The sequence below is a fragment of the Pipra filicauda genome, unplaced genomic scaffold (genome assembly GCF_003945595.2).
Source record: "Pipra filicauda isolate LSUMZ 115617 unplaced genomic scaffold, ASM394559v2 scaffold37_size4185640_pilon, whole genome shotgun sequence".
In the NCBI taxonomy this organism is placed as follows: Eukaryota; Metazoa; Chordata; class Aves; order Passeriformes; family Pipridae; genus Pipra; species Pipra filicauda.
The window spans coordinates 2127855-2140085 of NW_024104509.1; the positions used below are offsets into that span (position 1 = coordinate 2127855).

Below are 12231 nucleotides of genomic sequence, written 5' to 3' on the forward strand. Positions count from 1 at the left end.
TTACAAAAATATCCCAGTTTTACTCTCTCTCTCTCTCTATCCTCTCTCTCTCTATATATATATACATATAAAACCAACGAATTTTCAGGTTTAATGGAAGAACAGCCACTGTGTCTACAAATGCAGACACGGACATCAGTTAAAAAAATCTCTCCTCAGTATCTTGACAGGAAAGGCATATTTATAATGGAACTGTAAAACTATTTGTTGTCGTAATGTTCAGGGATGAATATATTCATACAGGGATGAATATATCAACATTACTAGGAAGTTGCTATAATTGTTTTGGTTTGGGCTGAAACTCCATACTGTAAATTTCTCTCACGTCTCTCCCCTTCTCCCTGACTATTGAATGAACAGTGATTTCATCTCTTTGTAGTTCCCCTTCTTTCTGTTTTTCCTCTATTCTATAAATACCAAAAGATCTTCCTCAATCTGATCCATATTCTCAGCACCTTCCACTTTCCTCAGGCTATTTCAAGTTAAGAAAACATCTGATGACTCATATATACTATATGATTAGCCTTTCAACAAAGCATACAGATTTTTTAACAACTGATTACTAAAAGGATGCTGCAGCTAAGCCACAAGACATTTACAGTGCTGCTACAGACAAAGCATAGTCATCATGGCTAGGCTTCGCGAACAAAGATTTGGGAAGGCTCTATTCACATTTGCTACAAGCGCGCTGGTGGCTAATGAGGCCAATACGAGATAGACAAGTCCGATTACAAAAGGCACAGCAGAAAGACTCCTTATGTGGTATATTCTGCAATACACGGTTCTTTCTGCGTTGCCTTTTTTCCTCGAGAGTGATCCTGCGTGTGTTCTCAAAGGAGACAGCTGTGTTATAGATGGTGTGTCTCCAGGCCTCCTGACTGGAGGCCAGAGTAGACCAGTTATGTTGATCAATATGGCCAAGGCTGAGATGTTGTTTCAGGGAGTCCTTGTATCTTTTCTTTGGGGCTCCTCTCTTGCGGCAGCCGGTGGCAAGTTCACCATAAAGCAAGATCTTAGGGAGGCGGTGGTCCTTCTTCCTGGACATGTGCCCTGCCCAACGCAGCTGTGTTCTCAGCAACATGGCCTCAATACTTGTGACTGCTGCTTGTTCTAGAACAGATGTATTGGTCACATAATCTGACCAGTGGATGTTTAGGATTGTACGGAGGCAGCGTTGATGGAAGCGTTCTAGGAGACGCGGGTGGTGGCAGTAGATGACCCATGATTCGGAACCATACAGGAGAGTAGACAGCACAATGGCTCTGTAAACACTGACCTTTGTACTTTTCTTCAAGTGTTTATTACGCCATACTCTTTTGTGGAGTTTTCCAAAAGCTCTATATGCCTTTGCTAACCTGTTGTCTATCTCTCCGTCTATCTTACCATCTGAGGAGATGAGGCTACCTAGGTAATTAAACTGCTGGACTGATTTGAGCTCTGATTGGCCAATGGTGATGTGGGGATGATGGGGGACTTCCTGAGGTGCAGGTTGATGGAGAACTTCTGTCTTCTTTAAGCTGACTTCCAGCCCAAAGAGCTCAGCAGCATCTGCAAAGCAGGATGTTAAACGCTGCAGAGCTGCTTCTGTGTGGGTGACGAGGGCGGCGTCATCAGCATAAAGCAGCTCCCGGACAAGATGGTTTAAGGTCTTGGTGTGGGCCTTCAGTCGCCTTAGATTGATTAGACTTCCATCAGTACGGTATCAAATGTAGATACCGTCCTGATCAAGGTCTGCCGTGGCCCTTTGGAGCATCATGCTAAAAAGGACTGTGAATAGGGTAGGAGCAAGAACGCAGCCTTGTTTCACACCATTCTTAATTAAAAAGGAGACAAAGCATAGTAAGTGCACTCGAAACTATTTCACTTCACCTGAAAGCTAGGGGACTTCACTGGCTGAAGTACTCTAGGTGCAGTACAGTGAGAAATCCAAGGCTCTGTGTTTAGAAGGTTTAAATCTTCTAATTGTATTAACTTTTATTCTGAAGTGTGTCAAAGTCCAAGGCAATGAGTTTTATATCTGCAACATTGGTGTTACCTACATTTACTAAGTCTAGAGTTCCACTTTAGTTAGGCACAGCTCACTGCTAACAGAATGGATATAAAATGTAATCTCAAGAAAGAACAGCATTTACATCTGTGACTACAGAAGAGGTTATGTGTGAAAATTAAATACGGCATTTGGTTCTGCGCAGTGTACGTCAGCCAGCAAAAGTCAGCCATGTCTGCAGTCCCAAACTAAGGAATGCAAAAAAGCACACGGACTGTCCACCCTCTGAGTCCCATCTGGGACACAGGCAGCTTTGGGTAAAGAGCTCTCATGGAGCTGAAATGAAGTTTTGCCCATTGAATTGGATTTTATGTGTTCCCTGTGAAATTGTATTCACAGAGACTCACTCTACTTCCTTCAAAGAATAAACTGCATTTGCTGAAATTAATCTAAACAAAACACATACTGTTTACTCAGTTGTCTTATGTCAGATGCTTTGAAACCCCATTTCTCAGCCAGTTGCTCTTGCTGATCACTTTGTTCCAAAAACACAATCTGAAAGAAAGAAAACATAGTTAGGTACTTTAAGCCTGTATCCCACATCAGCTTTATGTAAAGGCAAAACAAGTTATATCTTAAAGCAGATTTTACGCACTTACTACAAAGGTGACAGGTTTGCATTGAAATACTTGTTCTTCCTGACTGTCAAGCATGATTTTGAAATACCTTTTCACAATCCAATGAATAACCGCACCCATCTTGTAACTTGGAATAAAACAATTAATTCACTTTCAGGTTATACCCAGGCAGATCTGCAGAGATTTCAGTGTCCACCGGCATTCCTGCAATGTAACATCATGCCAGCAGTAGTCACTTGCTGTGGAGGTGTGCAACAGCCTTATGGGAATACATTTACAGTATTCACAACCAAAGGGGGCAAATAATTTGCTTTGCCTAGCAGTAACTGACATCAAGCTAAGTATTTTCTAATTTTCTGTTTGTGTCATTAATGTTAGGGTTCTTTTTATTTCTTAAGTGCCTAGGATGACAAAAGAAATTGAGGGGAAAAATGCAGATAACATTTTCATTTTACAGAACAGGCTAAAAGGAGGCTAAGATCTTCATTTATTTCAAAACAAAACCCTACAATCTGGAACCAAACTAAAACCCATTTGACTCCTGGAGAACACTGACTGTACTGATGATCGTCGCTGTTGCCAAGTCATAATTTTAGAACATTTTCTATTTCTTTTTAAATTCCATGGTATTTTAATCTACACATGACTCTTGGCAACTGAATTCTCAACTCTTTGATTTTCTAGTCTATCAGTAATAGGGATGACAACTCTCCAAGAAACAAAGGTTGTGGAGCCTAGGCACTGCACTACAGGCTCCATGTGGGATCCAGGTTTCCTCAACACTCAACAGAGTAGAGGACCCTGACGCCTGCCTTGGCCAAAGACTGCCTAAACTGGGCTTTTAAGAATTCTTGCTATCGTGATTTGACCCTGGTCAGATGCCAGGGGCCTATTAAAACCACTCCACTACCCTCCCTCCTCCCCTCTGCATCAGTGTAGAGGAGAGAGGAAGAAAAAAACAGCAAAGGAATTTCATGAGTAGAGATAAGGATTGAGAGAAGGCAGTATAACAGGCAAAACAAACTCAGAGTGAGGATAAAACTTAAATTTATTACTTAAATTTATTACTTAAATTTATTACTTAAATTTAAGTATAAACTTAAATTTAGTAAATTTATTAATAAGAGCTAAAGAGTGAGAAATAAAACAGTCTTAAACACACTTTCCAACTACCCCTCCTTCCTTCCATCTCTCCATCCATCCCCCTGCATCAGTGCAGAAAGAGAAGTCTACCCATAGTGCAACAGTTCTTCCAAGTCTGCTGCACCTGTGGGTCACCCTTCCATGGGCTGCAGGGAGCAGCCTGCTCCACCATGGTCTTCACCACGGACTACAGGGGGGCTAAAGCTCCGAGTCCGACCCCTGTCCCATGGCGTCCTTCCCACGGGAGACAGTCCTTGATGAACCTCTCCAGCGTGAGTCCATCCACCCCTCGGGCAACAGTTTCAACCTGTTGCCCCGTGGACGACTTCCCCAAGCGGGTGCAGTTCTCCATGGGTTGAGCTGTAGCGATGTGGTCTCCCACGGGGGCCACAAGTCCTACCCGGAAAAAACTGCTCCGCTGTGGGCTTCCCCCTCCGCGAGCCACAGGTCTTCAGCAGGACTTTGATCCATTTTGGGCCTCCCACAGGGGGTCAGAGCCTCCTTCATGTATCTTCCTGCTCCAGCATGGACTCCTCCATAGGCTGCAGGAGGGTTTCTGCACTCCAGTGGTTCTTTATGGGAAGACCCCCCCCCCTCCCCTCCCCTCCCTCCCTCCAGCTGCACTGGCCTTGGTGACTGCTTGTTCTCCCAGATTGGAATTTCTTCTGTGTAACAACCTTCTCTTCCCCTGTTCTTAAATATGTTATCACAGAAGCGCATCTCATTGGCTCAGCCTTGGGCAGCAGCAGGAAATCCCTCCTGGAACTGACTATCATAGGCTTTTCATAGGACAGTGAAAGCTTCTAGTAGCTTGTAACAGAAGCCACCCTACAGCCCCTCCCTGCTACTAAAACCCAGCTATAGGTTAAACCCATGACACTTGCCTAACCACAGCTTCCGCCAGAAACCAATTCATGGTCTTCTAACTCCCTTGGTATAAGAGCTCATTCCTCTAAATTCAAGGGAATAATCTTACTGCTACCAGTATCCTTCTGCTCCTGAGAAGGTGTCCATGCTGAGGGCCTGTATCACCCTTATAACAGGAGTTTCTAAGGCAGCAGTTAAAAAAATCCCCAAAGAAACACCAAACAAAAAACAACAATAAAAAGGCAAGACCAAGTAGTTGTAAAAAAGGTAAATAGGAAGGAATTTAGGAGGAAGGGCAAGAGAAGCAAAAAAGCATTGTTTGGCCGTTATTTGCATACCATTTTTTTGTATGTGTGACCTCTTGCATAGAAATTTACCATTTTCTAATTTTTCCATAGAGGAAAAGAAGCAAAGGCAGATAAACAAGAAGTTTTTAGCTGACTAGTCTTTTAAACAAACATATGGCTTATATGATTTACATGGTCTAAAGATCAGATGTTTTACATTTTTAGTTAGAAAAACATATTAAAATCACACCTTATAAATAAATACCACAGTAGCAAAAATTGCAAGATTATAGTACTCCATTAATAATTCACTTGAAGCAGTATCTCTCTCCTTCCAAAGAGGAATACAGCCAACTTAATGAACTGTATAGCTGTAGAATGCTTGGAATAAAGAACTACTGAAATTACTGATGGACAAAAACGAAAATGTCATTCAGATACTGAAATCAAAATGGATGCAGAACGAGTGAGGTTAGATCTGCTGGGGGAAGAAGGGGAAAGAAGGAGAAAAAAAAAGATAGAGAGAAACATGAAACACCAGATGACAAATTCTGGAAACAGGCGTTGCCATGGAAAAGCAGTGGCTGTTATGTACTCTTAGGGTGCAGATAAATAAAATACTTACATCATGAAAAAAATTAAGAAAATATGATCACAAGAAATCAATTCTAAACCTGACAACTTGTCCATTGTGGTCAAATGAGACTATGGGTATATCAGCAAGACATCTATACTCCCTTCAAACAAACTTGTCAATGGAACTCCTTACTCAAGATGTTCCCCATTGCTTTATGATGAATTTGCTCTGGACACCTTTCTAAAACTGAATTCTTTAAGGTCTTTGAGGTCCTACACTTGGACATTTGCTCCAGTATTTGCTTGTGCATTCAAAGTAACCAACCTGGTGGACAGTTCTTTAAATTAGTTCTGGACCTTAACACTGTAGAAGTAAGAAAAAAAATCTACAGCAGTGTCACTACAGAGTCAAGAAGTAAGTGCACAGGCACTTCAGCTTGTCAAGAAGGAAATCGAGGAGAATAATAGACACTTTGGGAAAGGTATATTCACAAAAAACAGCATCAACAGCTGCAAAAACGATTGCTCAAACACTTCTACAAGTTCTCATATGCCACCCATGTGATGCAGCTAAAGGATCCAAAGTTAAGGAGCTGAGACCTCCCTAACTCAGGCCTTTTTTATTCCAAGTGATGCCCAAAGCTCCTCCATAAAGCATAGGTGGTCAATTAAACTGTGCATCAAAGCTGATGCAGAAAACTTTGAGTGCCTCCAAGTACCACAGTGCAAATAACTTTGATAACAAGAGAATGCAAAGTGAATGATACTGGCTGAAGGAACAGGTTTTTTTGATTCAACAGTGCCTGTGTTTCTTTATTTCTGGCTATGACATTCACAGATGAACATGGGAAGGGGTCCTTCCCTTTTTTCCCCACCCACATGCTCTCTTCCCTCCCTGCTTCTGCAGTCATTAAATGACTTTTGCATTAGAGACTTGAGGCCTATTGCTTGCCTAGTTCCCAAAACTGGAATTTGAGGCTTAATGAGAGACAAGAACACTTATTAGACTCAGTTGCTAAGGGAACCACACAACCTGCTGAGAAATGTTAAGCAATGAACTCCATATGGATGTTGGTACCTTGGTACCTTCCTCCTTGTACAGCTAACACACATCCTCTTGCTGTCCCAATCACTTAAAAAAACCCACTTAAAAATATTAACTCTTATTCCACAACTAGCAAGAGTTTTCATGACTTCATCAGGAGCTTTTAGCCTAATACTTTTTCTGTTTACTTAATACTCTACTCAGCTAAGTTAATTACTCCAACGTTTCAATGATAACTCACATTTTGCACCTGTGTCTGTTTTCTTTAGCCTAAGGAAGGCTGCTCTTTCTACTTGCTGTTCCTCAAGAATGACACTACACTGCTCTGCAAATCACTCAGTTAAACACAGTCCCTACTTTGCTAACTTGAAGATAGTTTGGGTTTTCATACCTGACAGCAGTGTTTTCCTTGCTAAACCTTCCTTTTCATCTACAGGTAAAGCAGAGAGAGCTGACATTTTATGTCCCTTGAAGGACAGGCAGGATCTCACACTGCAGTATGGGACCCAGCTGTTCACAAAAGCTGATCTGTTCACAGCGTCAGAGACCGTGCGAGATTTTTCTACGATGGAGTTAGCAACATGAGGCAGAAGAACAATATCTGTTTAGTTAAATTTACTTCTTTGGGAGTAACACTGAAGCAGGTTTGGTGTAAATTTGAATAATAAAGATAAGTAATTTTCTAACCACTATGCCCTTCTTAAAAAGCCAACTCTTTTGTGATTCCAGTGGTTGTTCTGAAAGAGATTACATTTCATGTAATAGGGAGGGAAGAGAGCATATGGGGGGGATGCCAAAACTCACTGAAATAGTAAAATGCCAAGAACTTTTAAAAAAGAGAGAATAAAATAAAAGTGATTGTTACCATACTCGGTTGGGTATTTCATTTTTGGGCAACACTGTTTTAATGGAAAATATTTGAAAGAAAAAAAAAACCACTTTCTGCCAGTTTATGCAAGGAAAACAGTATACTGTGAATCCTTGTTCCCTAAGAGAAGAGAGTGAGAGCACAGATCCCTACACATAGCTTCCTAAGGTATCTGTTTTTCAAGAAAATCACTTCGAAGTCTTGATTTCCTATGGATGCTGTGAAGAGACACTTTAATGGAAATTGCCATTAGAGAGAGTGGGATGGGGTATGACTTTCTGTCTTCTGCACCTGAGTTACACCAACTAAATCCTTTTTTCATTCAGCTCTATTGTTTTTAGTGGACACCAGCCATATATAATTACGTAATTCCCCTCCTGTACATCAAAACACAGATTCTCACAGACTTTGATACACCTTGCACCAGGCATCTATAAAAGATGATCCTCAACATCTATAAAAGATGCCTGGAAACAGGTCCTCACAGACATGTGTGAATAGAGAAAATAAACACTGTTAGGTCTTAAGATGTGCTTTGCACAGATTTCAAATGTTACTGAAGCCTGACACAGTGAAGCCTGTTATTTAGCAACAAGAAAGAAAATTTTACATAGGGTGCCCATATATGTTATGGAGTCTATAAGAAATCACTAATCTACCTACACGACCTGCACTGTGAAACTGAGTTTCAAGTGTGATGCTGTTAAGGGAATGACACAGCTTCCCTGCCAGACTCGATCTTGCATTATCAGTAAGTGCAATGCTTTTTTAAAGCTTGGCTTGTACCACTAACATCCCCAACTCTTTATGGGTATTGCCATGGGATTTTTTGCCAAGAAAATAAAAAAGCTCCACTCGGAAGGCTGTGCAGGGGGCACACGGCAATTACCCACAATCACTGTTTAGACACTTTGAGAATGAAAAACCTGCTTCTGAAACTGAAAGAAAACACAGAATCTGAAAGCATGTCCAGACGAGGCGCGCTGCTTTCCTGGGAACACGCAGCACACCTTAAAAACTGATTTCGGCTAACTGCAGACTCGTGCTGAGGGGACGCTCCATCTCGGTTACCTCCGGCTCCTGCAAGTGCGAAATCACTTCGCGGCGCTTTCCCCGACGGACACGAGTGCGAAAATTTTCCGCTTTCTCACCACAGACCGGCGGAGCCAGCCCTGACCCTCGCCACCCCCGGACGTGGACTCGGGGCTGAAAGGGGTTATTTCCACCGCCCCTCGCGGACCCTTGGGGAGCGCAGGACTCCCAAGGACCAGCGCACCGACGGAGAGAAGCGGGGTAGCCCCGAGGGGTTCACCGGGCACCCCCCGCGCCCCCCGCCGCCCGCACCGGACCGGCGGCACTCGCCCGAGTCCCCACTCACAGTCCCGTCATCGTCCACCCCCAGAAGGTGTCCGTGGAGGATCTCCATGGGTACGGAGGCGCTGGAGTGCACGAAGGTCCCCTTGAAGACGTGGGCGAGCGGCGGGCGCTGCGGGGAGCCCATGGCGGCGGGCTGGGCGGGCGGCGCTGCGAGCTGCCACCAGCGGGCTGCCGCCCTCGGTGTCTCCCGGTGCCGCCGGCGGCTTCCTGGAGCTGTCACCATTTCCCCACCCCCTGGTGACTTTCTCTTCGGGGAGTGGTTTCGACGAAGGGAGGGCGGGAGGTGCCCGCGGGCAGTGCGAGGGGTGCCCCGAACCCGGAACCCTCCGCCTCCCCGACGCTGATCCCCTCTCCGAGGGATGGGTCCTCCCCCGAGCAAGGGTCGCGCAAGCCCGGAACAATGCCCGGCGTGTTTTGGGGTCCCAGTTACTCCCTGGGAAGCGGTGGGTAAGCCGACAAGGTGTCTGTTAATTCTTTACTAGTGTCTGGCAACTCACTTTTGCAAACAACATGAAGGTTGTAACCACTTGCAAAAGTTTCATTTACAGTAGGTTGGGTTTGTAGGTTGGAAAAGACCTTTAAGATCTTCAAGTCTCAGGCAGATTCCTCGGTCCTCAACCTCTGTGCGAGGCATGTTTGTAGGGCATAGGAGTACAAAACAGACGCCAGCTGAAGTACCAGAACTACCAGAAATAGGCAGCCTCATTCAGTGAAGATGATCTACAGAAAAAGAGAGAGCAACTTCAGGAAAATGAAAGACAGGGAAAAACTAATTTTGTTAACTCAGAGAACTGTGTTCCCAGAACCATATTCCCTCCAGCAACCTAAGTCAAAGTATATCATGAACACATGCTAAGAGGATCACTATTGAAAATATTGGGATAAAACTTCAGAGACAGAATGATGTATACCAAGGATAACACCATGAATGTCCTCTGAATTCCTGTTTGAAGACACCCTTATTCATCAGCTTGTCAAGTTATGAATGAACTTGGCACCAAGGGCACTGACACTATTGCTCTCAAGGCTACATTGCAAAGTTTGTCATTACATGGTTTATCATTAAAAGACCTTTGCACTTCCCACTGTGCTGACACTATACAAATGCATAGCAGATTATCCTTCCGACAAACTCTCCGGATTAGTGCTGGTAGGAGAGAGAAACACACTGGGAAATCACAGAATAAATTTAATTTTGATCTGCTATGGACAAGTCACCAGCCTTTAACTTGCCTCCCTTCTATAAGAATATGTTAGGTTGCTGAGAATGAAGTTTAAAAAAAATTGTATTTACTGATATCAATGGAATGTCCTTACCTGGATTTTGAGATCAGCTTAATCGGGCAATAAAGGGTGTTCAGAATAAAACAAACATGTGAAAGTGCCTTTTACATACTTATATTGGCAATTGTTGTGATAGGTCTTGAAGTTTAAGAAGACTTTAAAAATAATATCCCAAGATAAAATTGAGTGTTTTAAGACACAAGGCAGTTTTTTGTTGTATTTCTATCTTCTTTGACATGAGAATCTAGCACACAAAAAAATTCATAAATTGGTCTTGCAGGTTAATCTAGTTTGGAGAAGAAGCAGACGTAAGAATCTTTCATGCAGTTTAGTTTGCTAACAGTAATCCGGCTTCCTTGAAGAACAGAATAATAAATGTTTAAAAATAGAACCAAAAGTCTTCTAAATTAGCACTTGCAAAATCCCTCTTCCAAAATTGTTTCTCAGGGTGATGTTATTGTGTTTCTTAAGGCTGCAGCTGAAATGAGCTGTATTCCAAGCTGTTAGTCCAGGTGAGGAAAATTGGTTTTTGCTGTAGGAAGGATAAATAGTGAGAGAGAGGCTGTTTTTGCTATTGAATAATAAAGGTAGAGGGGGTGAAGATGAGAAATAGGGTGAAGGGACCAAGCCCTGCAGAGGTACATTCACTTGCTCTTTCTGTGAAGAGAGGAGTGAAAACAACTTTCCCCAGAAATAGCTGCAGCTCCATACAGCTTGCCTTTGCCCTGTTGGCAGCAACTAGTTTGATTTTCCTCTCCAGTGTGCTGCCCTAGGACAGCTGTGTGCTTCACTTAACGCAAATCAGGCCACACACAGCTTTTGGTTCAGAATCCCAAGCTCTTGTGCTGGCTGCTACCCAGACTCACGTACACTGCTGTCCAAAATAATATTCAGCAGAGCTCACAGTTCCCAAGAAACCTTTTGGTTGTGTTCAGTAGGGAAGTGGGCTGCTCTCGAGAATCTCACGCTTCTTCAACTCTGGTTTTCCATTGAAAGCCTCAGAGATTCCCTCCAGCTTCCTTACAAAAAGAATGATAGTCCAGTGATTTCAGTGAGATATAATCCAGAGAGTATTTATTCAAGAGAAGAAAATAAAAAAACATTTGCAGTTTCTTCCTTCAGCGCTTTTGGTGGAGAAATGTCAATAACAAACATTGTTAATGATAATTTGTTTCTGTTACTGGGTTCCAAACACTCTGAAGTTGTATAGTTTCACTGTCAAAAGAACTAGAGGTCTCTTCTGCTTTTTCCAGCTGTCACATGGGAGAGCATGGAAGTCGTGGAAGAGTGCTAACACCCTTCTCTCCTCCCAGAATTTTTTTGGTTTTTAGTTTGCAACAGTTACACATGCATGCCCTAGATACTTGCATGACTCAGGGTGAGACCTTGGCCAAGTATGAAAAACTGAGTCATTCTTCCAGAATATTGTAAGAATCTTACACTGATGTATGTTTAGTTTTGCTGGGATATACTGGGCCAGGCACTTCACCTTTTGGGATAGAAATGTAGTGCTCAGTTGTGACTGTTACATAGTAATTAACTTAACGAGTGAGTGAAATACCATGTTTTTTCTTTTTTTTTTTTTTTAATTGGTTAAGAGTCTGAAGAGAGAGATTTACCTTCTTTAAAATTATGCTTTTTTAAATAGCATTCAAAATAAATCTTAACTTTCAAAACTCTTTGAAATTATCATGTATGTGTTAAGACATTCAGTAATTAATAATGTGTAATTTGTTCTGATGCTGTTTTTAAAAAAAATCTGCCTCACTATTCACTAGCTTATCAGAGTCTCTGTGTCTTCTAAATTATTGACTTCTGAGCAATTATAGAAATGACTCCTTAGTTGAGTCCTGAAGCCAAACGTATTTCAGATCAGAATAATCAGTCAATATACTTCCAGGAGGACAGGGAAGATTTTAACAGGATTAGAGTGCCTTCATTCTCCTTAACACTTCCAGTTTCTGATCTTTTTCTCATTTGTCACACTAAACAAATGAATAATTCAATTACTTGTTTCAAAGTTTCAGGGCACCTAAGCTGATCCTCCAACATCTGAGAAATAAAAAGAAGAAACCTGCTTCTCTCCACTGCTTTCAAAAAGTAGTTGATGGGGTATTTGCTACCAGCCAAAAACACCTGTTTTCAAGAGTCTGTTGAGG

General features: G+C 42.4%; 1 protein-coding gene across 1 annotated transcript in view; it reads right to left on the reverse strand.

Annotated features, from left to right (window-relative positions):
* Positions 1 to 9000, reverse strand: part of GDA (guanine deaminase) — a 33211-nt gene extending 24211 nt beyond the window's left edge. The window contains exons 1-2 of the mRNA XM_027752114.2: positions 8790 to 9000; positions 2454 to 2542 (exon numbers count right to left, since the gene is read on the reverse strand). Of these exons, the coding sequence (XP_027607915.1) occupies positions 2454 to 2542; positions 8790 to 8912 (212 nt within the window). The 5' untranslated portion in view covers positions 8913 to 9000. The remainder of the gene's footprint in view (positions 1 to 2453; positions 2543 to 8789) is intronic.
* Positions 9001 to 12231: the final 3231 nt, after the last annotated feature.